The sequence below is a fragment of the Psammomys obesus genome, unplaced genomic scaffold (genome assembly GCF_907164565.1).
Source record: "Psammomys obesus unplaced genomic scaffold, mPsaObe1.curated_primary_1811, whole genome shotgun sequence".
Classification (NCBI taxonomy): Eukaryota; Metazoa; Chordata; class Mammalia; order Rodentia; family Muridae; genus Psammomys; species Psammomys obesus.
The window spans coordinates 34964999-34992411 of record NW_026596046.1 but is presented as its reverse complement, the minus strand read 5'-3'; the positions used below and the strand labels follow the sequence as shown (position 1 = coordinate 34992411).

General features: G+C 43.6%; 1 protein-coding gene across 1 annotated transcript in view; it reads left to right on the top strand.

The window, feature by feature from the left end:
- The window catches only part of Ppme1 (protein phosphatase methylesterase 1), a 48274-nt gene extending 23379 nt beyond the window's left edge, over positions 1–24895 (top strand). The window contains exons 4-14 of the mRNA XM_055623422.1: positions 4697–4754; positions 5061–5112; positions 8173–8327; positions 10871–10961; positions 12428–12493; positions 14933–15056; positions 18124–18253; positions 20123–20167; positions 21959–22023; positions 22513–22580; positions 23720–24895. Of these exons, the coding sequence (XP_055479397.1) occupies positions 4697–4754; positions 5061–5112; positions 8173–8327; positions 10871–10961; positions 12428–12493; positions 14933–15056; positions 18124–18253; positions 20123–20167; positions 21959–22023; positions 22513–22580; positions 23720–23738 (873 nt within the window). The 3' untranslated portion in view covers positions 23739–24895. The remainder of the gene's footprint in view (positions 1–4696; positions 4755–5060; positions 5113–8172; positions 8328–10870; positions 10962–12427; positions 12494–14932; positions 15057–18123; positions 18254–20122; positions 20168–21958; positions 22024–22512; positions 22581–23719) is intronic.
- The last annotated feature ends 2518 nt before the right edge of the window (positions 24896–27413 follow it).

The following is a 27413-nucleotide window of genomic DNA, read 5'->3' as shown; positions in this document are numbered from 1 at the left end:
CAGAAATTGTGATACATCTACACAATGGAATACTACTCAGCTATTATAAACAAGGAAATCATGAAATTTACAGGCAAAAGGATGGAACTAGAAGAGATCATCCTGAGTGAGGTAACCCAGAAACAGAAAGACAGCTAATAAGTGGATATTAGCTATATGATACAGGACAGCCATCTACAGACCTAAAGAAGCTAAACACTAAGCAGGACCCTAGGGAGGATGCTTAAATCTTGTTTTGTTTTTTGTTTGTTTTTTTTTTTTTTAACAGAGTCTCAAATGTTCAATTTTACCACTAAAGACTCAGGAGCCAGATGTTGGGGTGAAAGCCTGCCAGCTCAGAGAGGCAGAGAAAACACCCAATTGAGCTTCCTCCTCAGTTGATGTCCCAAAAGGAAAAGCAAAAAAGGAAGTTCTCCCACTCCGTGTTGTCTCAAAAATCCCTCAAAATCGTTGTCCCTCCATTCTACTTCCTGTGCATCTCTATCTGTTCTCCAGACTTTCTCTTACTCTCAGTGGGTTTTTTTTCCCCTATGTTCATTTCCTGTCACCTGGTTACTTGGCTCACCTCTTGACCTAAGATTAACTTTATTTAATCAAGCTGAAAGCTTTTGCATTAAAGGTGTATGCTAGGACTGAGCAACCTAGAACTAGAAACAGATTTTTCCAGTAAAGAACGTAATCTCAGAGATCACAGTGTGATTAAATATCCTGCAACATGTTCCTTTTTCAGAATAATAGTAAGTTTTTCATTAGGCCCATGGTCTTTCTAGTCTATAAAGTTCGTGGCCACGTTAGCAGTGTCATATATGGGTTCCATCTCATGGATTAGGCCTTAGATTCAATCAGAAAGTGGTTGGTTTCTCCTGTAACATTTTTGTTACTATTTTACCAGTATATCTTGTAGGCAGGTCACTATTGTAGGTTACAGGGTTTGAACCTGGGAAATACTTATGATTATGTTTTTCCTAGTACTATGCCAATCATGTCATCAGTTATGTCTCTCTTGTCGTAAGATACTTGGGTCTATTTCTGTTATTTGCTATAGTTCCTATTCAGTTTTAATTATGTTATATTCACAAATATGCTCTAAAGCTTGAGGAATTCTGACTCAAGGAGAGGTCAAGGCAGTTGTTCTGACTTTCACATGGCCATTTTTATTTAGATGTTGAGAGTGTTAGTTTTAGACAATAGCTTTTCCTCAGGTTAGCATCTCTAAGTGTACAATTTCTTTGTTAAATGGTAGAAATATATTGATGGTTGAATTAAGTGCAAAAGTGCTGTTGATTTATAACACCAACAGTGTTTGAAAATACCTAGTGTCTTTGCTAAATATAAGTAATATTGTGGAGAACATTACTAATCTGACAGACAAAGATGACACTTAATGAAACACTCTCTGAGTATTGTTATGGGTTCAGGAATAGCCATACCCTGACCATCGAACACAGACTCAGATTGATGGAAGTTTATTGAACGCTGAACAATAGACTGACCAGTGAGGGACACAGTCTGGTCTCAGGTGTCAGACTGTGACTCCGGTGTTTTTCTAAGGCAGATGTTTTATACAAAAAAACAAAACAAAACAAAACAAAAAAAACAACCAAACAAACAAACCACCGTAACCAAGTGTAGGAAGTGAGGGGAGTGGGCAACACATCACATCATTTTGACTAGCTAAATGTAATAGATAAAGCATTTTAAGCTGATTCCGTAGGATAGAAGCTTGGAGACTTTCCAGTTCCCCATTGTTCCAGGAGAAAAGAACATAGCAGGGTATTGTGGTTTTGTTTAAGTAGAACATATATCATTAATTCAAGCATAACATTCAACAAGTATTGAATAAGTAAAAGGCTATTCAAATTCTCAAGCAGGTAGAGCCTGAGAACCTGAGCTTTAACTTCACATTATGATCAAAATGGAGAGTTAAAGACAAAATGGTTTCTGTTATGCTAAAAATGAAAGTAGATGTTAATAGAGGAGCTACAGTTTTAAGCAGGTTACAACACTATAATGAAAGTATTTCCCCACAGGTTTGTTCTCCATCAGATCCTTTTATGTCATCTGTCCATGCCTCCTAGGGCTTGGGGCCAGTGAACCCCAGGAACCAACCACAAGGAGGAAAATAAGCAGGCTCCTCTCCCTAGACATTTGCCTTATGCTAGATAGCCTGCTCAGTGCCTCGCTGCACGGTCCCATTTAATTTTTCTGTGATCCTTTAAGTTCAGGCAGGCGAGGATATTGAAATTTAGAGAAATTGCATAGCTGTGACAGCAACAAAATACAAACACACCTCTGAGTCCAGACAAAAGCTTACCATGTCAGAAGATTGTACATGTTTGTGGGGATAGTTGTTTCTCATCTTCGATACTTGTCAGGTAGCGAATGCTGTGCCATAGGTTTTCAGCCTACTTCTAAAGGCTGAAATGATCTGAAATAATTTACAGGATATCAGAGGGATCCTGATTCCCCAGACTAGGTAGGAGACTAGGTTGGAGACTAGGTCTTGCTCTACAGCTCAGGTTGGCTTGAATTCTTGACTCTGCTGCTTCAGCTTCCCACTGCTGTAACTGCAAGCATGCGCCAGCATGCTTTGTTCTGCATCAGTCTCTTCCAATCTCATCTCTAATTCTCTATACGTTAGACTGCCCACAGAGTTCCAGAATGTAAGAGAGATAAGTTTTGCCCCTCCTCTGCTTCACTTAAATCATAATTTCAGGTGGACTTACACTGTACTCATCAACACTCCTTAGGTACTTGTGTAGGGCAGCCACGGTTGAGGACTGCCTTGGCTCTGCCGTTTATTTGCTCTTTGGCCCTGGTAAGATACTTAACTTTTAGTAAAATCTCCTCACCTGTAAAATGATGAAAATTGTGTCTGCAGCTTTCTAAGGAATAAATTAGGGAATGCATTTGAAGCACTTAGATTAGTGAGTGGTACCTTGGAATATTTGGTAAATATTAGCTGCTATTGATAATAATAGTTGAGATTTGTTGATAACACAAATCCCACTGAGGAAACAGTTGGGTGTGTCTGGTTCTTAACTTGCTGCTTTTCACTTACTTCAAAAATAACAGAACTGGTGCGGTTTGAAACAATACCAGGAGTCAGTAACAGACACGCTGCCACCCTTTATCTATAGAGCATGTGGTATTCTGTGAATTAACTTTGCGCTCATTTATTTTTCTCTTCTGTTTTTAACCACACAAAAATGTAAATAGCATGAGTCCAGGGTCATCATCTGTATTGTTCACTGCTATAGTCCCATACTCATTTGTGGCAGTTTTTAGATGTCATTTAGAAAGATTTAAATAAGTAAACAATAGCTGCTTTTAATATTCTTGTCATTGTTTTCTGCATGGCACATAATGATTATAAATCACTGACAGTTACTGACCTCAGATTGGTCTTTTATTTCTTTGTAATAACTTTTTAAAATGTGGAACAAATGATTTAGCGGATTTGACAAGATTTTGTCCCATAACTTTATATTCAAACTATAAATTTGTTGGCCTAGAAGGTTGTGTTACCACCACAGTGAAATTAGTAACTCCTGTAAGTTAACAAATACCTTCTAGGAACAAACCACAAGATGGTAGGACTCTAGGTCTCTGTTGCCTTTAAGGATACGGTCACTGGGAGTATTAGAAATAGAAAGGTTGGGTTAATTTTTTTTATTATTATATCTGGCTTGTTTTCTGATAACATGTTTATGTTACATTACATCGGTAACTTATGATGATGCTAATTCTGGTTTTACTACTAACTTGTTACACAGTCGCAGACAAATTATTCCCTTTTTCTTGGTCTCAGTTTTCTCATTCTTAAAATGTGAGGGTTAGACTAGATGGTTAAAAGAAAGAGGTGACAATTGCTAACTCTGATATATGACTGTCAGAAAATCCGATTCACTAAGGAAGAAGCATTATTTCAGGTTTCTTTAAACCTTTAAGATTGTATTTCATGATACTAATATTTTCCATCATTTTTATGTAACAGTAGCATGGCTGTGCCTATCTTAGGTGAATCTCAGTAGATTTCATGACTCGCTCTGATTTGATTTCATGATTCAAATGTCATGTTCAGGGGCTGGAGAGATAGTTCAGAGGTTAAGAGCACAGGCTGCTCTTCCAGAGGTGCGAAGTTCAGTTCTCAGCAACCACATATGTCTATAATGCTATCTGGTGCCCCGCAACCGTCTTTAATGAGATCTGGTGCCTCTTCTGGCGTGCAGTTGTACATACAGACAGACATTGTATTCATAATAAATAAATAATTTTTTAAAATGCCATGTTCGTGTAACTCCTAAGCCAAAATAGTATTTTTCAACTGATTCATGATCCTTATCTAGGGGATTCTGGTCCTAAAAGAAAGAAAAGTCATCCAAGGAGTGTGGATGAAAGCCATAGGCCAGCATATGGAAGTGCTTACATTGGGTGAGGAAAGGCTTGGAAGAGTGACTTTAAGGAGGATTTAGATAAAGTTTATTTTTAAGTTGGAGACAGACCACAGTATATACTAAAACAAACAAAAATAGGATCATTGTTCTTTTATTATGCATAAAAGAAAACCTTTGTGATAAGACAAGTTTCCTTGTAGTTCTCTTAGGTACCTTGAATTAGGATTATAGTTCACTTAACAAAGCTATTAGTAACTGGGCCAACTCCATACCTTGCTACTTTGTTCTTTTCCTTCTAGGCAGCAATCATCAGCAGAGTTCAGTGCAGGATTGTGGCTCTGGATCTGCGAAGTCATGGTGAGTAGAGCTCCTTATGGCTTCTGACCCCATGCAGTTACCCAGCCCCTTTAAGAAACCCAGACATTAGCAATGTTGGCACAAATGAGCCTACTGCACTTTATTTGGGTATTTTGGGAGAAATCCTAGCTTGTAGGTAGACTGTTATAATTATCTATTGTCTCCAGAATAGCTAGCCATAAAGATTTGTCTGAAATATAGAACATCCTTGCTAAATCTGTCCTTAAAATGGAAAAAGTCCCCATTTCATTACTTCTGATTTTATGATTCCTATCACTGAAAATTTTATTTTCAATATTTTTTTAGGAGAAACTAAAGTGAAGAATTCTGAAGACCTGTCAGCAGAAACAATGGCAAAGTAAGGAAGCAAACCCTGATAGATTGCCTGAGACTTGGTATATCATTCTGGTGGTCATCACATAAAACACTTGAAAATTGTTTAGTTTGTACAGGCTTTTGAGAATTTTCCTTCTGTTGGTAGAACGAAGTGGATTGTGGCTATCTTTGATGGACTCATGCTTAGAAAAGGATTTGAGTACAAGTAAGCTGGAATGTACGTTTAGGTAGCCTGCACACACATTGTCTAGTATAACAGGAAGGTAAGGGCAGGCTATGGAAGAATAGTTAGTTGGAACCTGGGTCTCTTAAGTCATGCATTGTATAAGCCAGAGTCCTCAGTGTGTTCACTCAACAGGGCCACATGAGAACTAGCAAAAAAAAAATGCAGGTGTGTTGGACCTACCCCAGACCTGATGAATCAATATTTTTAGCAGTAAATCTAGACATATAATATACTTTAAAATATTCTTTTTACTTATGAGTATGGATGCCTCGCCACATACTTGCTTGGTGCCTGCAGAGGTGAGAAGAGAATGCCAGATGCCCTAGGACTGAGGATACAGACAGTTGTGAGCTACTATGTAGGTGCTGGGAAGAACCTGTGACTTCTGGAAGAGAAGCTGGTACTCTTAAATGCTGAACTATCTCTCTAGCCCTGGTATTTATATTCTTAAAACACTCTTCAGAAGCATATGATGTGGTCAGTTCCATAATGGTATTTAAGAACCATGGTCTTTAATAAGAATAAATTCTCAGTGATTGATCAATTACCTTTAGATTGTATAAACACACCTTTTATAAGCTTAGATATGATGCTGATTACATGCATTTTATGTATATTCATATACATATGTATATTTTATATGTGTGTGTATATATATATATTCCTTCACACCAAAAAAGGGCATTAGATCCCATTGTAAATGGTTATAAACCACCATGTCATCTCTGGGAATTGAACTTGGGACCTCTGGAAAAGCAGCCAGTGCTATTGTTTGTTTGTGTTTTCAAGACACACTCTGTGTAACCCTGACTGTCCTGAAACTCACTCTGTAGACCAGGCCAGCCTTGAATTCAGAGATCCATCTCTCTCTGCCTCCTCGGTGCTGGGATTAAAGACGTGTGCCACAACTGGCTGGCTGCAGCCAGTGCCCTTAACCACTGAGCTATCTATCCAGACCCAGTTAAGCATTTTAGATGCTGTCTACCTTCAGACGTTAGCAACTTTCATAGAGAATGTCTAACTCTAGTTAATGCATATTTTAAGATGTGGCATTTAATGTCTTCCAAAACATTCTTATTTTATTCATTTTTTTTTATCAACTTAAATTTTGTTAGAATTGAGAATTATTATGGAGTTTATGCATTGGTATTTGTTCTAAATTTTAACCTTTTTTTTTTTTTTAAGATTTGTCCCCAAATAACAGACTCATTCTATATGGCTTTAGATTAATTAATTGAGCCTCTAGTCAGTCTGTGTGCAAGTATATATATATATCTTTACATAGGAATGAGCATGCAGGTTTTTTTTCCTGCTCTGTGATATTGATACATAAAGGTTTTTAACTTGGAAAAAAAAGTTTTTTTCCAAAACTTTATAAATCTCCTACATTACTTATTCCAGAGACTACTGCTTATCTAAGTTATCCTTGTTCTTGAAATGGTGTTCACTCCAGTAGAGTCACTCTAGATCTGTAGAGCCCAAGGAAACAGAGCTTTAAATATACTTAAATGTGGTAGTGGGAAGCTTCAGCTTAAAAAAAAAAAAAAAAAAAAAAAAACAACTTTGGTGGATATTTAATGCTATTTTGCTAGACCCATTGAACTTAATTGACTTGGATAATTTTAGAGTTGGTATATATGTCTGAGTTTCTTGTAAAATAGTAGTAAGGACCCTTTCAGACAAGGTTGCTGAAGAATTACATTAGATGACACAGAAAGCTCATAATGCATGACAGGTACTTGCCTTCCATTGCTGCGTCATTGAAACTGCAGACTTGATGATTCACAAAGAATAGTGGTGTATTTAGGCTCACAGTTCTAGAGGCTGGGAAGTCTAGAGCCTGATACTAGTCTTGGATTATAGGATGGAGAGAATTTCACATGGTGAGACATCTATTAGCCAAAGAAAGTGCTCTTTATAAAAGGCGACTCACTCATTTATCTGTAAAGGAGTTAATCCACTCATGAGACCAGCCCCCTTATGACCCAGTAACTTTCATAAGTCCTACCTTTTACTACTATTGTCTAAAACAAAAGCCAGTAAGATGAAGACTGAACATCCTTCTAGTTCTGAGTGTAATGCTTAACTTTTATCAATGCTTGTTCTTCCAGTAGAGACACTTCAAACTTGCAAATAATCATACTTCATAAAATATGAATTTGAGAGAAACAGTGATCATAAAAAACACTGAAGAAATTTTAGTTTTTCCTTCCACTGATACCACTTTGCCTTTCACAGGGTGTCTTGTCTTTAGAAGCAATGCTGCTATGAAGGAAGCTTGGATTTTTTTTTTTTTTTAACTTTTCAATTATCTTTTCAGCTGTCTTTTGACTCTTTTAAAAACAGCACTTTTGGATAACAGTTTCACTTTCACTTCTCACTCATTTCTCAAAGTAACTCCTGCAAATTGTCCTCTGACATCCACATGTGCCATGACATGAACACACACACACATAAATATAAAATAAACTGAAGCTGATAGTCATCTTATTACCCCAAACTTCATTGCATTATAAATGGGAAAACAGAGGATTAGAGTAAATTATTTTTCCAAAATGCCAACCTTAGGTTAAACATAGTTAAATGTTTATATGACTAACTTGAAATGTGTAGGATGAGAAAAGGAGGATATAAAAATCAGAGATTTAGGATTCTTAGCTCTTAATCTGCCATTTATCTGGAGAGGTCGCTGTGTGGCTCTCTGCAGACACAGGGGTACATAGGTGTGTTTGTAGGGTGGCCCTGTAAATCTTCCCCATTTCCCACAACGATTGGTTACAGCTCAAAAGAAGGAACTAAGAAAGAGCTTTTTTTGGTGTCTTCCTTTAGCACTCTCAGATTTCTCCCTCTTTGCAGAGATGTTGGCAATGTGGTTGAAGCCATGTACGGAGACCTCCCTCCTCCAGTCATGCTGATCGGGCACAGCATGGGTGGTGCCATTGCCGTGCACACAGCATCAGCTAACCTAGTGCCAAGCCTCTTAGGCCTTTGTATGATTGATGTTGTGGAAGGTAAGCTTTCTTTGTACTAACCATATCAGATTCAGTAATTGTAGGAGATATCCCTGGTACATTATTACCTTGGCCTTAATTTATTCTTAATTGCACACTTCTTAAAGTATGCCCCTATGTCTTTGTTTCTTTTTTCTTTTTAATTATAATTATTTTTTTATATTAATTACAGTTTATTTACTTTGTATCCCAGCTGTAGCCCCTTCCCTCCCTCATCTCCTCCCTGCCCCTTTCTGAGTCCAGTGATAGGGGAGGGCCTCCTCCCCTTCCATCTGACTCTAGCTTATCAGGTCTCACCATGACTGGCTACAATGTCCTCCTCTGTGGCCCAGCAAGGCTGTTCCTTCCACGGTAGGTGGAGAGGTCAAAGAGCTAGTTCATGTCAGAGACAGTCCCTGTTCCCTTTACTAGGGAGCCCACTTGGATACTGAGCTGCCATGGGCTATGTCCGAGCAGGGGTTCTAGGTTATATTCATACATGGTCCTTGGTTGGAGAATCAGTCTCATAAAAGACCCCTGTGCCCAGATATACTTGGTCCTTGTGGAGCTTCTGTCCTCTCCAGGTCTTACTAACTTTCCCTTCTTTTGTATGATTCCCTGCACTCTGCCCAAAGTTTGGTTATGAGTCCCAGCATCTGCTTTGGTACACTGCTAGGTAGAGTCTTTCAGAGGCTCTCTGTGGTAGGCTCCTATGTCTTTGTATCTTTATAAAATTATTCAGTCATTTTTTATGTTGCCAGAAACTGCTAATCAACACCCTTTTATGGCTGTATTTCTAATTATATGTATGTCTGTTAGTATTATTTAGCAATTTGACAAAGAAACTGCTTTTTATTGTCTGATTTGCCCTGAGAATCTCACTGCTGCTTGTACAGCTTAGCTGCATTTGTTAGTGTGTGCCACAGAAGGAGTGAATACCAATAGTCAAGAATTACTGAGAGCCATATTGGAAGGTCGCTTGTGTTAATCTTTAGAATGTTCTTAAACTGCATCTTTATTTTTACCCAAGCATCACTGAATCTTGCTGTTACCAGGCGCAAATATATAGAGTTGACTTGGTTTTTGCCATTGTGACAAAATATTTGAGATAAGCAATTTAAAGGAAGAAAGATTTATTCTGGCCCACAGAGATTTTGGTTCATGGCTCGGTGATCCATTGTTTTTCGGATGTAGTGAATCAGAACATCATGCAGAGGAGACGGGGACAAACTGGCCTGCTCCCTCTTCCTGCTTCCTCTCAGGAGGCCTTGCCTGCAAACAGCCACTCACTGTGCATTCAAGAATGGGTCAGTGTACTGATGAAGTTAATGTCCTCATAACATAGCCACCTCTTGATAGTGTGACCAGCGCAGGGGCAAGCCTTCAACACATGAACTTTTGAGGGGGGATTCTTCCTGGGTAAGCAATGTCATTCCATCATTGTGAATATTGAGGAGTAATATGAATATTGCTTACCTGATGATACAGGCAAAGGCAAGGGTTTGTAAAACTCCAATAGCATAGGAAGTAATCAAAGTATCTACTGGAATTCCACAGAGCTAATAAGCTTCCAATCTTCTTTATCAAAATATTCATCAATCGAGCAAACCCAGCAATTCAGCAATCCAGCAGTAGCAAGCCCAGCAGAGGGACCAGCTGCTACCACAGACCCCCTCAGCCTCTCCCACTTAGACCCTCTCTCAAGAATCCCTAGAATTAAACTATCTGCAGCTGTTAAAGAATCACACTCCTGCCAGAACATGAGACTCATTATAGTTAGCTGCTGTGGATAATCTGAAGCAGCTCTATACCCCATACCTGGGATTAAAACAAAAACATTCATATAGCGTAACTGGGTTTTTAAAGAAACCAAAATTCTCACTACAGGGGTTCCTCAAAAATTGGAAGTAGAACTACCATATAACACAGTTCTACCCTTTTTGGATATATACCTGAAAGACTCTTAAGTTGGAATATCAGAGACATTAGAATCCATGTTTATAGCTGCTTTGTTCTCAATAGCTAGGAAATGGAACTAGCCTCGTTGTCCAGGATAGATGAATAGACTTTTTTTTAAAAAATGTGGTACATATATGCAGTGAAATTTTATGCAGCCATAAGAAAAATGAAATTGTGACATATGCGGGAAAATCAAAGCAACTGTAAATCATTGTTAAGCAAAATAAGACAGACTCAGAGAAATATTGCATGTTTTCTCATATGTGGAAGTAAATTTAAAATTTTGTATGTGTGGGGGAGAGAATTTATAAAGGATATCATGAGAGAGGAGAAAGGTATCTTAAGGGGGGTAAGAGAGGGTAATGGGGTATACATAACAGGACAGCAAAAGATGGGGGAAGAAAGAGGACCAACGGGAGTGGGGCATAAAAGGAGTAGTCAGGGAGTGATCCAGAGTGATCAAAAACCAAGTATGACATAGACATGATGAAACCAGTATTTTGTGTGTTAACTTAAGAAGGGAAAATAAATATTTCATAGAATTTGCAAAGCAAGGAAACAAAAGGTTTATTGATGTGGTTAAAATTTTTTTTGTTAAATATCAGGTACAGCCATGGATGCACTTAATAGCATGCAGAATTTCTTGCGTGGTCGTCCTAAAACCTTCAAGTCTCTGGAGAACGCTATTGAATGGAGGTAACTCACAAATCTAAGCTGTCTTAATTTTAAATGTTATGTTCTAGCCTGCCCCCCCTTCTTCCTTTCTTTCTCTCATTTTTTAGTCAGCTCAAGTACTGAGATAAACAGGTAACTTTCTAAGTCCTGTGATGGAATGTGTGGGAATAATTGTAAAGGATTTTTAAATGCTTCATAATTGCCGCAGTCTCCTGCAAAGTGTCCTTCCTAATACAGCATCTCCCGGGGGGTTAGTAACCCCGGCCACCTGTGTCCCACTGCTTTGCCCTGAAGATGAGAACTTAGACCAGGTGGTCTCCAAGGTCGCCTCCTCTGAAGCCTCATGGTTCTGGGGTCACTTTCTGTGTTTCATATGAAACGATGACAAAACAGCGGGTGGGGTTCTGCTGTCTAGAATTAGAAGTCTATATGAGATTTAATTCATGCTAAAGAATGGAGGTTCAAAGATGAGTGGAACACTGTGCTCTCTGCAGAAGACGAGCCTTCCAATAAAAGTTCTTGTACTCACTGGGCCATCTCTTAAGCCTCAAATTTACTTTATAGCAAACCACCTCTTTTTTTTTTTTTTTTTTAAGATTTGTTTTTTCATTTATGTATATATGTTTCACACAGATACACAATTGCCAATGAAGAATTGTGTGTGGGTACCCACAGTGGCCAGAAGGAAGGAATCAGACCCTCTGGAGATGGGCTTAAACATGGTTGTGAGCTCCCTGACATGGAGACTAGGACCATCGGTGTGCTGGTCCCTTGGAAGAGCGACAAGCATTGTTTAACCCCTGAGACAGCCAGACAGACAGCCAGCCCAGCAAAATCCTTTTGCAATAAAAATTTTAATCTGTTTCTGAAGGAAGAGCCTAACCTGATCTAAAGGCCTAACCTTAAAGGCCCCATCTCTCTACTGTTGCAGTGAGAATCCAGTTCCTAGGGAATGAGCTTTGGGCACCCATTCCCCAGAGCAGCGTAGAAGGCCCTGAAAGCTGTCATCTGCCTGCCAGCCCTGCCTGTTATAGGCTTCCTGTGTTCCTTGCACTCTTCTCTGAGAAATCTTCCTTGTGTTGACTTGTCCCTCGGTGCCTCACAGTGAACAGTAGGTGCACAGTGCTCTGCTGTACTCTTCTTTGTGGTCAGCTTCTCACGATCAGTCCTTGCTGTAGTAGCACCTTGGGCGGACTGTTTCGGCCTCCTCATTGAAGTAAAGCAGTTCCTCTGCCTCTTGCTCTGTTGTGTCAGTGTTGCTGTGCTTCTCGTGCAAACTGACACACAGCACCCTCTGAAGTGCTGCAGGTTCCTCACTACAGCTGCACTAGCCAGGGTAAGAGTGGTGGTTGTCTGCACAGGGGCACATGGCGACTGCAGCTTCTGGTTAGACCCCACAGAACCTCCGGAAGTACCCTCTCCTTCATGCTGTTGTGCTGAGATGAGTTTGGAGTAACTTCTCTCCTTTCTCTTTTTTCTTTTTTTAGTGTGAAGAGTGGCCAGATCCGAAACCTAGAGTCTGCTCGTGTCTCAATGGTCGGTCAAGTCAAACAGTAGGTCTATCTCTTTGCCTGGTTAGAGGATGAAAGATAGGAGAAACTAGGTTAGAAATTAGATTGCTCCTTTGTTCCTACCCTTATTCTGCCATGCTGGGAAATGCCTTTGTAAAAATCTGTCACTCTCCCTTCAATTACAAAAAATATTTTCAAAACATTTTTAGACACTGAGTGTAACTTGATCATATTCTTTTTTTTCCCTGACTACTCCCAGAGGCAGGTAGCCTTCCTCTCTACATACCCAACTTTGGTGTTCGTTCTTTCTCAAACAAGAAAAACAACAAAAAACTAAACCCAAAACAAATTAAAAAAGAAATGACAAAAAATACCAAAACAAAACAAGAAGTGCACAGAAAAACATGGAGTCCATTTTATGATAGGCCTGTGGGGAAACTACTGCTATTGTCTGCACAACTGGACAGTGTGCAGAGAATGAGGGTTGTCCCTTCAGTTTCTCTATCCCTCCTCCCTCCCTTTCTTATTCTCTGTTCTCCCTTGTCAAGCTGTGTTCTCAAAGGCAAAATAAATTGTCTCTATTGTACAGAGCAAACTCTGCCTCTAGCTGCCTTTAGGCCTTAAACTCACATTAACACCTGCCAGTAAGCTTTTTAGAAAACCAAAACAAAACAAAAAAAACGTTTTATTGCTTCTTTGTGAATTTCACATCATGCCCCCCAATCCCACTCATCTCCCCCTCCCCTTGTACCCGCCCTCCACCCTTGCAAACCCCCCCACCAAGAAAAGCAGCACTTCTTGTGGAAGCTGTAGTGTGTCACAGTGTGTCCCCAGTGTCCCCTTTTGCCCAAACAGCTCTTCTTGCAAATGTTCATTGCAATGAGTTGGTCTGATGAGAGACCTCTGGCTTCTGCTTCTCTATCCATACTGGAACCTCACTGGGACTCCTCTCAGGTATCCTTTTACTGCCTTGTGTCATGGAGATCCTGTAGTTTTGTATCTGTAAGACTGGCCCCTTCATACACTACAGCAGTTCACTGGGGTAGCTGCTGGGGTGGGCCAATTCAGTTCTCATGATCTGCGCCTGAGAGGTATCTGAGCTAGTCAGCCCTTGGGCTCTCCTGTTCTGATATCCCCAGGGTCAGCTCTCCCACCATGTCCAAGTGAGACCAATTCAGCACAGCCCTCAGACAACAACATGTTCCCCTGGGCAGCAGCCCAGACCAGCGACGTGTTCCTGGCCTTTGGTGTTAACAGACCCCTGCTGCTGCAGGGCTATGGACCCAGACATGGCCCTCCATGGCAGCACAGGCCAGGACCCCACCGTGGTCCCAGGCGGCATCACCAGCTACTCACATCAGACAGTTCCTCACTGTCCTCGAATTTCCAGTTCTGACTCTCTTCATTGTGCACACATCCTTCTGTTTATCTTTCTCTTCCATTTCTCCATCACTGACTTGCTCCTCTTGGTGGCACCTGGGTTTTCTGAGTGTCAGGCATCATCGCAGGAGTGTTATCCCCTGCTTGTGTATTATGGCGCTGGGCAGTGGTCATCTTGGGCATGGTCTGCTCCCTCCTCCCCACAAGCCTGCACGGTACCCAACTGGTGGTCATCTTAGGCTGGCTTCCTGTCTGAGCCCCCCTGCTGAAACCTTCTTGCCAACAAGTCTCCGTTCTTCTGCCATATCTTGTTTTTGTCATATCTGTTTGGTAGTTTTTGTTTTTTGAGATAGGGTTTCTCTGTAGCTCTGGCTGTCCTAGAACCTGCTCTGTAGATCTGGCCTCAGACTCACAGAAATCTACCTGCTTCTGCCTCCCAAGTGCTGGGATTAAAGGCATGTACCACCACTGCCTGGCAGGAAGTAACATTTTTAAGAAAAATGCAACAGTAGTTGTTTGGGTTTGATGTTAAACCTGCAGGGTTCCGCTGGCCATGGTCATTGTAATTGGCAGCTTCTTATCAGCCAGCTGTTACATAGGACTTTTTTCCTATACTCTTTGGGCCTTGTTCTTAACTCTTCAGGACTACTTCATAGAATTTCTATGAGGGTTATATAAGAATACCAATAAAACCGATGTCATTATCCAGAAGATAGCCACTCCCTTTTTATGGCTCCTTGTTTGTATAAGAACTGAAAACTGGCCACTAGCATGTAGTGACACATTTGTCATGACCACCCTCAGCCCTAAAAACACACATCCTACTCCTAGGAACAGTTTTAGCTGTAACTTTTTGTAGTTTTTTTTTTTTTTGGGGGGGGGCAGGGTTTCTCTGTGTAGCCTTGGCTGTCCTAGACTCTATTTGTAGACCAGGCTGGTCTGTAATTCACAGAGATCCACCTGCCTCTGCCTCCTGAGTGCTGGGATTACAGGTGTGCGCCACCGCACCCAGCTAAGCTCTAACTTTTGATTATAAAAGACCATAAGAATATCTAAAATGATTTGGTAAGACATTCACGAAAGTATTTTTTTTTAATCTAGGTGTGAAGGAATTACGAGTCCAGAAAGTTCCAAATCCATAGTAGAAGGAATCATAGAGGAAGAAGAAGAAGAGGAAGAAGGAAGTGAGTCAGTAAACAAGAGGAAAAAGGAAGATGACATGGAAGTGAGTGAAAGTCTCACCCTTGGAAAGATGGAGGGAGGAGGGAGCAGAGGTAGCCTCGTTATTTTTGTCAAATTAGAAACACCATGGTAAGAGATGGTTCGATGGGAGGCAGTAACATGGCGGTTACCAGCTGGAACATGCAGTACACTGGATGTGTCTCCTCAGACTTTCCCACCAGTCTCCGTCTCGCTTCTGTAGCTCCGTTCCTTGGTTTCTCTTAGGGGACAAGAAATCTCATTTCCTCCCTGTATCCTATGACTGTCCAGTTCTTACCACCTTTCAAAGCTTTGGCATTAGTGTCTGTCAGTCCATCTGCTGTGGCCTTACAGTAGCAATGTAACGTTTTTTGAAGTTGTGCATGTTAAGTCCTATAACTTAGCCACATTGAAAGCTGCTGTGGGCGCCTGGCTGTCAGTGCCGCCTCCTGTTGTCTTCTAATTATGTAGAAATAGTTTCCCAAGCAAACAAATGATATTTGGTCCACATCTGTGTGAGTAGTGCATTTGGTAGAACAATTTGTTTGCGGCCAGGGATGGGAAGTACTGCTTTAGAGGTGTGGGTTACTGACTTTTCAGGGCATAATGTAAGCATCTTCTTAATGCAGGAAACATTGGTGTTAGCACATATGCCTTTGCCTTTGGGGATACTACTGTTACCAAGAGTAGTACATATTTTAAAAGTATTTGTATTTAATTATGATCTTACTGCCATTCTGAAGGTCACTGATAAGAATATTTCAGATTTCTTTAGAATTTACAAATATGTAAATAATGCCTGATTTGTTTGGGCCTCAAAGTACCTTGTAAGGTGAAGGGAGATTTTTCTCTCAATATACAACTTAGGCAGCAGGATCACAAATTCAAGGCCTGCCTGGACTTCAAAAGAGTTTGGAGCTGGGTGACTAGTGCTACCTGTCCTAAAAAGTACAAAAACAAGGAAAGCCAAAAGGGCCAGCCATGAAGCTCAGTGGGAGACACTCAAGCATGCAGAGGCCCTACGTCCCTGCCAGTACTGTCTTCTCCCCACCCTACCTCAAAGAAGAGGCCCAAGGAAATCCAGCCAGGAGCAGATCTGGAACTGCAGTGGCTCGCTTTTACCTTCACGGGCTGTGAGCGGAGGCATCTCACAGAGCCTGTCACTAGTCACTGAGCTCCTGGCTGCAGAGACCGAGAGGTGCAGGTGTGGTCTCTGCACAGTCACACACAAAAATTAGAGCAGGGCTTTTAGAGGCTCCTGATTTTTAGTGCCTGTTCTTTGTTCTTAGTAATGTTTTAAAATAAGCACCATTGTATGAATTTATAAACTCCAGAAGGGCCTTTGAGGGACACACCGAAAACATTAAACATTGAGTATCCATAAGCAGTCATTTCCCATTTTTCCTCAGCTCTCCTAGCTGAGACAATCACTCATCCACTCTTGGTCTGTAGATTTGCTTAAGCTGAACCTTACACATAAATGGATTATGTGCTGTGTGTCTTTGTGACTGGCTTCTTTTCCTGTGGGACAGACTTCTCAAGTTTCATCATGCTGTTGCATGCATCAGTGCTTTCCTTATTTATATGTCTGAAAAAATATCTTGTTGTATTGGTATGCCACATTTTAATATGTTCATCAGTTGATGAATATGTAGAGTCTTCTATAGTTTTTCCATTATGAATATACTGCTGTGAACATTCATCTCAACTTTATGTGTGTGCATGGTTTTATTTTCCCAGTTCTTGAGCAGGGAATTGCCAGAGAGGGTGGGAACTGTGTGAATTCTGGGAAAACTGTTTTCAGGGGGCTGTGACACTTTTCCTTCCATTAGAGGGAATGAGGCTTCTAGTTTCTCATATAGTTACCATGTTGCTGTCTCTCTCTGCAGCCATCCTTATGGCTGTGAAATAGCACCTCATTGTGGGAGGTTTGGGCTATTTTTTTGTTTGTTTTGTTTTGTTTAGTCCAAGCTGACCTCAAACTAGCAGCTCCCCTGTCTCAAGTCCAGAGTGCTTGGATGACAAGCAGAGGCCACATGAAGCTTGAGTTTCCATATTACCTGTTGCTGCTGCCCACCTTTTAACCACTTATTGCCCAGCTGTGTCTAATTCTCCCGCATGACTGTGTATCTGTCTTTTTCAGCACTGTAAAAAATACCATTTAGACACCGTAGGGATTCCACTGACTCTGTGGGTCACTTTGGGTGATGTGGACATCCTAGTCACCCACTGGTCTTTAGCATGTTGTGATATCTTATGTGCACATCTACATTTTCATGTTGCAGTTGATACAGTGTCCTATCATTTATTTCAGTTGCAATATTTAACCTGTTTCCATGATGCAGGGAAGTATGGGACTCACTTATTACTTCACCTAATATTTCATAGCACACTTTGTGCCCATTCACCATCCGGTAGTCAAAAGAAGACACATGACATTTTTCATATCTGTCACATTGCCTTTTTAGAATGACCATTACTATCATCATCATGAAAAAAAATCCAAAGATGAGAAGAAAGTACTCTACTTGTTCTCTCCCATAGAGAACACAGACACACAGACAGACAGGCAGACACACACACACATACACACACACACAATCACATTTTTTCTGATAGTAACCCTAACTTGAATGACAGTTTCTGCTATTTCTTTCACTTAGGGTTTTTTCTTAAGGGGGGTTGTTTTACTACAGTGTGTTCTTTGTTTGTGTTCTTTTACTGATGTGCCCTTTCTGCTCACTGGAAGAAAAGTTCCATTTTGGCTTAATAATCAGCTGCCTTTGTGACCTTAAGAAAGTTTCCTAAATTCACCCAAAGTAATAGAAATTGTCGGGTATGTTGGACTATGTTTGTAGTACCATTTGGGAGGTAGAGGCAAGAAGGTGATGGAAGCCAAAAGAAAGCAAATAGAAGTGAAAAAGAAAACTCACAGCAAAAGTTACAGCAGCCTGCAACACTGTTACAAGCTTAAATGTACACCGAGCTGTCTGGGCTCAAAAGTGCCAGTTGCCCTTCCTTTCCACAGACGCAGTGTCTGTGCCGCTCCTCCAGGGCCTGCCTTCAGACTCACTTTGCTTTTATTCCTACAGACCAAGAAGGACCATCCATACACCTGGAGAATTGAACTGGCAAAAACAGAAAAGTACTGGGATGGCTGGTTCCGGGGCTTATCCAATCTCTTTCTTAGTTGTCCTATTCCTAAACTGCTGCTCTTGGCTGGTAAGTGTGACTGTGTGCATGTGTGCATGCGTCCTTTCATGTGTCCTGGTGTGTGTGTGTGTGTGTGTGTGTGTGTGTGTGTGCATATGTTTCCTTAGCTGGAATTAACAATTACCATAGATTATGTGGCTTAAAGAACTGAAACCTTCATTGTCTTTTTCTGTGGCCTGCTAAGGCTGCTCCAAACTCTGGAGGAGCTGATCAAGCCAGCCACTGAGTTCATGGCAGAGACAGCCCCCGTTTCCCTTACTAGGGTACCCTCTTGGAGGCAGAGCTGCCATGGGCTACATCTGTTTTAGGTTATCTCCATGCGTGGTCCTTGGTTGGAGTATCAGTCTTAGAACACAGGAAGACAATGCAGCTGGTCCTGATGAGACCTGATAGGCTAGGGTCAGATGGAAGGGGGGAAGAACCTCCCCTATTAGTGGACTGGGGGGAGGGGCATGGGAGGAGAAGAGGGAAGGAGGGCAGGACCGGGAGGGAATGAGGGAGGAGGCTACAGCTGGGACACAGTCAATAAATTGTAATAAATAAAAAAAAATAAATTAAAAAATAATTTCCACCCATGGCAGCTCAGCTTCCAAGTGAATTCCCTAGTAATGGGAACAGGAACTGTCTCTGACATGAACTCAGTGGCTGGCTCTTTGATCACCTGCCCCTGATGGGGGAGCAGCTTTGCCAGACAGCAGAGGAAGACAATGCAGAGTCCTGATGAGACATGATAGGCTAGGGTCAGAGGGAAAGGGAGGAGGACATGGGAGGAGACTTTTGGAGGGACATGGGAGGAGATGAGGGAGGGAGAGTGGGATTGGGAGGGGATGAGGAAGGGGGCTACAGTGGGGATACAAAGTGAATAAACTGTAATTTATAAATAAATAAAATTTTTAAAAAATTCCAAAAAAAAAAAAAAAAACCCAAAACAACCTGAAACCTATTTTCTTATAGTCTGGGGTCTGAAAGTGTAAGAAAGATCAGAGTTGAATTAAATTCTCAGTGTTCTCCCGGTTCACAGACCTTCTATCTGTGCTACCACATGGCTAAGAGAAAGCAAGACAGGTTTTTGGTGTCTTTTACAAGGATAACAATCTTATTACTCCCCCACACACACCCTTATGACCCCATTTTATCCTTTTGTAGACCCCATCTTCAAATACACTGGTGCTTAGGGCTTCGCCATGAATTGTGGGGAACAGTCCAGTCCATAGAGGTGTGTGCATTCTGTCATCTGGATGTGACCTCATGGGAACTGTTAATATTAACCAAATGGGCAGTAACTTCTAACGTGGAGAAACACCCTTTAGGCTCCCCATCCGCAGCCTAAACCTCGTGGGGCACAAACACCGTCCAGTATGGCCTGGTGTTGCACTGGCTGAAGCCATTTCCTACAACTCTGAATGCTCTGAGGGTCTCGACATGAGGATTTTGTTTTCATGGAAACATCTTTAAGTGAGCATGACTGGGGCTGGAGAGGTGGCTTAGCAGTTAGAATGTTATTATTTTAGAGAATCCCTGTTTGGTTCCCACTGCTCATATGGTGGCTCACAACCATCTGTAACTCCAGTTCTAGGAGGTCCAGTGCTCTTTCCCAACCTCTATAGGTGCCGGGCACAGATACGGTACATGGATATACATATAGGCAAAGTACTCATGTACATAGAAAAAATCTAAAAAATGAGTATGATTACCCAGAAATCTCAGCCTGAAGGTTTTCATGCGGTGAGAATAAGGGAGTCAGGAACCGGGGGAGTCTGGACTGACAGTACAGTGATGTTCGTAGCTCTGTGGCAGTCTTGACTCAGCACTCGGCGAACTCTGTTCCCCAAGGCCTTTTCTGGGGGGCCACTCACAGACTCTCCTGTTTTGTTCCAGGTGTTGATAGACTGGATAAAGATCTGACCATAGGCCAGATGCAGGGTAAGTCACCCAGAAATGGCGCTCTTTTCGATGGCGGGGACATGGGCAGTCAGGAAAACTGGTATTCTGAGATAGTGATAGTGAGCATTGGAATGACCTTCTATTAGGCAGCCTCCTCTTCCAGCCACCAGGTGACTGTGGGCAATTATCTTCCCTTTTCTGAAGAGTTGTTCTTTTTTCATTTTTGAATGAAAATGAGTTATTACATTAGCTGTGTTTCCGTGATAGGATTAAATTAAGGCAGTGCATGTGAAAGTTATTAAGGATTACATGGGTGTGTAACATTGGGAACAGACATAATTGTCTCAGTGTTTTCAGGAAAAATAATACAGGTACCAAAGGGTATAAATTCTGTCAGACGACATCAGGGTGAGGAGGGGGGAAAGAGAGCTCCAGCGGGGTCTTTGCTGCTTTGTCAGCTGGAATGCTGGTCATGTGTAAAGGGAGAGCACTGATGCCTCAAAGATCACGAGGAACGGTGGGTATGAGCACCACACACAAGCGCAAGTGTGGGGCCACGCGACAGCGCATGCAGCAAGACCCATTCTTCTCCGTGTTAGAATCATGTGCACTAATGATATAAAAGATCCGAAGGAGAGCGGCCTCGTGCAGGAGGAGGGCCAGTAATAGGCTTGGTGAATGGCATGGTCTCAGTTCCTTCACTGATTATACAGCCTTGAACCAGACATTGCCCTAATCATCGCCAGCTGCATAACCTGTGTGACTAGAATCAGCTGTAACAGCGGGTAGAACAGTACATGGGAAACATGCATGAGAGAACCACTTCTGCAGCTCGCACAAGAGCCACAAAGACTTCTCCAACTTTCTTACATTTTAAATGGAAAAACTGGGTCTCAGAGAGTTAAATGCCCTCTCCCTCTGCCCCCCAGTACCTAGCATTTAACTAGAGTATTTTGATGCCTGACAAGCACCTGCCACTCATGCTATAGCCCAGTCCAGCCCAGCTCTAGTCACTCCTTGTTTTTTCAGTGCTGGTTACCAAACCCTTAGACCAACACACTGGGAAAGCTACATGCCGAGTTGCTGCTCACTTTAATAACTGTCATATTACGGTTTGCAGTATGACTCAGTGGCAGTGTTTGAGCAGCATGCTTGGGGCCCTCGTTTCAATCCCAAATACCCACGCTCCCCTAAATTACTAAGTTGTGAGTTTGGAGTGTACATAAGGCAGTGTGAGAAAGCACATCTTCCAGTGCCTGGCACACTGTTAAACACTCATCTGCTGTCTTTCATAATAATCCATTTCATCATTAGCTTATAGAGCTCCACATGTGGCCCTACTTTTCCAGTCCAGCCCCATTGCTAGCCACTCAAGTCAGCACCATGTCAGGCTTCTTTTATTTCCAAGTGTAACTGCCATTTCAAGCCTTCTCCCCTCCAGGTGTGCTAGTCTTCCTGTACAGAACCTGTCTGGATACCTGTTGGCTCATGAAGCCCGTGGCCACACTTTCCAGCCTGTGTGCCCATTTCTACCTCTGGGGCTATATCTATGTTAGTGTGTGTTTACTCTCCCACTGAACCTGTGAGCACAGGAGCTGAGTTTTCTGCCCAAAGTAAATTTACCCCAAGTAGAAGGTGGAGTACAGAAGGCAAAAGTGAAAAGTGAGGGGAGCATGAACAAGGGGACGGTTACACTCATCGGACTTGGTAGCTGTGTCCAGAGTGTCCTGGGGGAAGGTCCTCCTGGGCTACCCAGTAAGTAGCCTGTGCGGTACAGAGATGATGATGGGAGGACTTCTGTCTAAAGTTTCCCGCCTGTCTCTTCTCCAGGCAAGTTCCAGATGCAGGTCTTACCTCAGTGTGGCCATGCAGTCCATGAGGATGCCCCTGACAAGGTGAGTCTGTGCCTGGACTTGAGGACAGCTGGGAGGAATGTGGGCGCCACAGAAAGTAGGACAAGCCTGTGTCCCCGGGTTTATCTGCCACTGCTGCTCAGTCTTTGCAGTCTGCCAGCTCCCCAGGCTCCATCCTGGTGAGGCCTGTGGTCTTGGCTTTGCATGTTTGTACCGAGCAGCTGCTGGTCCCCTCTGTTTCACCCCAGGACCCTGTGGCTAAGATCTTTGTTATCCCTAAAGCCAAACTGTACCCTAAATTCCAGTTACACTCATAGATTAATAGGGCTCCTCCTGTAAGACAAAGGTGCTTGTAAATCTTCCAGGAGTAAAAGGTCCTTGTTCCTCTTCGCTTCTCTGGAGCCATCTCTTGCCCGAGTCCCCTGGTCCAGGCCCTTTTGCTCTTCAGCTGCCCACACAGTAGTGCTCACGAGGACAGCAGTGAGCCTAGCACTTACCTTCATGGAGCCTGGAATGCCTCCTCTTTTCCAGGTAGCTGAAGCTGTTGCCACTTTCCTGATCCGGCACAGATTTGCAGAGCCCATTGGAGGATTTCAGTGGTGAGTATACACAAGCTATGAGTCTAGCCAGGTGGCCCCCTTCAAAACTCAAGAATCTGGTGGGGGAGGGGGCAAGCTAGGAATAACTCTGCTCTAGCCCTGCCTGGTCTGGGTCACTGAACTAGTGTGTATTTTCTTGGTTGTATGTGGGCTCTAGTCCAGTGGGGTCTTGCTGAGCTGTGATCGAATCACGCCTTACTTATCTCCTGCAATGAGGTGTCTGTTCTCTAAGGATGCTGTGATGAGAATCAGCCTTTGCCAGAAATTTATGTCCTGCCTCCTGCTGAGCAGAGCTTGACAGGCCATGAAGGGAATTCCAATCTTGCACTGCTGACATGCTGGGGAGGTGATTCCTTGTTATGGTCAGGGGTTGTCCTATGCATCATAGCAGCACCCTGGCATCTGCCCACTATCTTGTAGGAGCACCCCCTAAACATAATTCTGCCAGCCACAAATGTTTTCAGATGGCACCATGTATCAAAGGAGGCAGAAGTGAGCAGTGGCTTGTCTAGAGGGAGAGTGAGCAAGCAAACCCTCATCCTGGAAAGCTCTTCGTGTTATTACTAGGAAGACTAGCTGGGCTGTGTGTTGAGGAAGGAGAGACGTGCGGACCCACATTAGGTGGGTCTGGCCCACCTCAAACATCTGTCCTGCACTGGAGGAGGCCCTTGCTTTTCAGCCCATGTGTCACAGGAGGCGACACTCCTGTTAGCCTCCTCTCAGACTTTGATAAGGCTTTGGGGGAACTTGTGCCCCACCACAGAAAGTTCCAAGAAGGAATGTCTTCTGCCTTAGACAACTCCTTTGCCGGCCAGTGGGAGATGGAAAATGCAGGAGTGGTGGGCATCAGACATGATGGGGACCTGGTACAGTGAAATCATGACAGTGATGGTTTATGCTGCCCATCCCTCTGTTAACTGACCATCCGTGGACCCTGTAGATCATTGGGGGCTCTAACCATTTGGTATCTTGGTTGAATGAGCCATCTGCTGAGGCAGCACCCTTGTCTAGCCCTGTGTGGGGCTGTAAGGAGATGGGACATTGGTGGTCATTAGGGAGTGCTCCCTAGAGGAAGGAGTAACTGGAAAAAGCCTGCAATGGCTCCCTTTGTAATGGTTCCCTCTTTCTACTCTTGTCAGTGTGTTTCCTGGCTGTTAGTGACCTGCCGTCTACTCCTCCCTCTACATCGAGCTCTGTTGTAAATACATCGCACCAGAGGCCACTGTGATGCCGCTGTCTCCTCCTCAGCATCCCGCCCAGCCATGTGACACCGGCTCCCTGTAGAGGGGCATCCCAGATGTACAAACCCTCTCCTGTATACCTGTCAAAAGCATTGTTCTCTAGGGCCCTTGTCCAACAGTGGCCTGTGCAGTCTGGGGTCCCCAGCTCTTCCCCTCCACTCCTGTGCTCCCTGCCTTGCCTAGGGTAAAGCCTCCAGAGCTGCTCCCTGGCTCTGTTCCTGGCATCCAGCAGTATACCTGGGTCCATGTCTCCCCAGGCTCAGGGATCTCCATTCCTTGAGGATGTTCTTGGCATGGTCCTGCCCTACCTCATGGGATGGGCAATGCACACACTGGCCCTTATTTTTCCCTTTAAATAAAACACCAGTCAGGTACCTTTATCCCAGTCTTAACTACTCCAAGTCTGGAAGATCCGGAGTGAGCAGGATTCCAGCCTTAGGTTCAGGGAGCGGTAGTGGATAGCAAGAAACCAGCCTATAAGCCAGGTCCAGCCAGTCCAAGCACATGGCTTCCCTTCTGGGTGAGCCCACTGTCCCACTCCCATGTCAGGGCACCTGCCCTGGGCTAAGGCCAGGCTGTTTCAGGGGCCTCGTGAGCCCTCATCTGCCACAGAACAGCCCAGGTTAAACACAGCCCATGCACAAAGCCACGGGCTAAATCCTGTGGAATTGTTTTTAATGATCAAATTTAACCATTTCCATAGTTGGTTCCTGGAGGTGGGCCAAGTGTCCGATTGCCTCTTCTAGACCCGCAGCTTCTCACCCCACCCGTGGATTCCATGTTACTGTGTAGAAACATCACAGACTAGCATCCCCAGTCGCTGCCCTCGTCCAGCTGCCTCAGCACAGCACTTCGGCCTCCCCCTGCTGCCCAGGCACGCCATTTCCGCGGGCAGGGAGGGGCAGCCCCCTGGCGCCCATCTTTCTGTGACTGTCTTAGGTGACGTGTACCCCTCTGTTTTTCACCCAACAACTTCCTACGCCTGTCTGCTGCACGGTCCAGAGTCTGGGACCGACTGTGTTTCTTTGTTATTTATGATCTTGTTTAAAGAAAATAAATATCTCCCAACCTTTATTCATCTGAGGAGCTGTCCTGATTTTGCTGATCTTTTTAGGAACAGTTCATTAGATGTACCTGCGCCAGAAGCCCCTTTCTCCATAGTCTGTCAGTGTCTGTAGCCACTGGCCAGTAGCCCGTCCTCCTGGGTTCATAGGGTTCATCAACCCTATGAAGCTCCGGGAAGGATGGGCAGACACAGTGGGGTGCTAGGAAGAGTTATCAGGGAGAGAGGGACATGTCTTTGTCCACAGCCCATCAGTATCTTCCCCAAATCTGATCCTGAGATAAGCAGAGCCCGTCTCGACTACAGCCCGGGAACCTGGAGTCTAGTCCCATTTCCTCAGCTGGCTGAGAAGAAGACAGTTCGCCTCTGTGCCTTCCATTACTCATGGCTTCTGTGCTAACACCCAGGGTTTATCCACAACCCAGGTTCCTAAGTTCTAGACTCGTGTGCCCATCTGTTCGTAGGTCTATCCCAGGGGACCTCCTTGAAAGTTGCTCTTGAGTGCATGGTCCCTGCTTAGTATGTGTCTGTTGTCCAGACTGCAACTTCATTCTCATATCCAGTTTGCTGCCATGCGCTGCACCACCTTTATGGCCCTCTTTTCCATCCCAGCTACTTGCTAACCTGGACCTCATCATCTCTCACCTAAATTACTACCTTACCCTTGTTGGTTTCCTGCTGTCAACCCCTGCTCTAGGACCACTCTCTACCTGCTCCAAGGGCCTCAGTTTCCTCATCTGCACACTGTAGTGATCACCTGCACCATAGATGTGGAGGACCATACATGACAGAGGAGATCAGCTGACAAAGCTCCTTGACTGGCACAAGGCAGACTCTTGGTCCCTGAGCCACTGGTGCCAGCCTCACCTGGGGTTTGATGAGGTTTTATCCTTTTCCATTCTTGTTGAGTCAGAAGTGATCTGCATTTTTCAAGTACACCCATGCTGGAGAAGCTGGAGATTAAATGTTCACTATGATCAGACAAACACAGGCAGAGAAGGGCCCTCCTGTGTGACCTGAGTTCTGCAACCCCTCTTTCGATACTGCCTTTGGCCTGCCTGCCGTGTTGCCTGCAGGGGGCAGCACGGTCACCAGGCAAAGCCATGGTTACCAATTTTGAGCATCATCAAATTTACTTGACACTGAATCCTCAGAAGAACCTATAGGATAGTTGCTGTTATATTCATTTTACAGGTGTGGAGACATTTAAATATTTATGTGGCTCAGAAATGACAATGTCAGGGGTCAAACCCAAGTAGTTTTTACAACACACTGCCCACCTCCTTAGGAACAAAGGGCCCTGGCAGAAGTCATCTGGGAGTGGGGCCACACAGCAGTTACATTCCTTACCGCTCTCAAGGTCTCTGTGTCACACCAAAATTTCATTCTACAAAGTCCTCCTTGGGAACTAATGAGTTTATTGGGCTAACTTACAGAGCATGAGTGAGGGTTTACTGACAGGAGTGAGGGTGAGCTCAAAGCAGCTGCTCTGGAAAGCCTTCACCATGGCTTGATGGCACTCAGGTGAGGTTTCAGTGACTCTCCCTGCCTCTTCCCGTGTGTGTGTGTGTGTGTGTGTGTGTGTGTGTGTCTGTGTGTTTTAAGGCATCAGTCAACAAGCCCAGCTGTGGTGATCATTTGCAAGCAAGCTGAGCTGAAGTTGGCAGCTGTTTTGCTCAGAGGAACATCAGCACCGAAGAGCAAGAGGAGGGTGACAAAAGAAAGGAGAGCTTTGTGCCTGGTGGGTGGAGGCTGAGAATGAATGAAGTGTTAATTGGGCTTCACTGGGGACTGCACATCGGGAATGATGTGTTGTGTGTGACCATCAAATGTGGGCATCCTCTCCAGTTAAAGGCAAGGTGACTGAAGTTCAGAGACAGATGTGCAATGGCTCGCCCACAGACACAACTCGGGTGAGCATCTGTGCCTTTAGTTCCAAGTCTGCTTGATACCTACCACGTCCTAACAGAGAAAGGATCTTTCTTCCACTTCTGATGTCTAAGGAGTACCTACTGTGTGCTGCCCATTAAAAACACCCAGCACAACCTATAAGCAGGCAAGAAGAAGATCCTAGCACCCTTGAGGGACTGCTGCAGGGTCAAAAACAACATTTGAGTCAAACCAAAGGCTGTCCTATCACTAAAGAAAGACAAATTGGCAGGGGAACTGACTCGGGAGCTGGCTCACTGGGCAGAGCACTGCCACACAGACATGAAGTTACCTTCAGAAGCCCAGCAACCATGTAAGAAACAGTCACAAGACAAATTAGGTGGGGTTTTGTTGTTTTGTTTTTTTTCTCCCAAATGAAAGTGACTTTGGTAACCTGGGCTCCAGGCTAAGGTTGTCTTAGACCAGTAAGAGACAGCTGTGGGCTAAAATAATGCTAAGGATGACTGAGAGAGTCATAAGGAATGAACCACTTACAAAAGAAACAAATAAATAAGCAACAAAACCCCTGTATTTCCAAGCTGACTACTTTTATGTCAGCCTGACTCAAGCTAGAGTTCTCTGAAAGGAGGGACTCAGTTG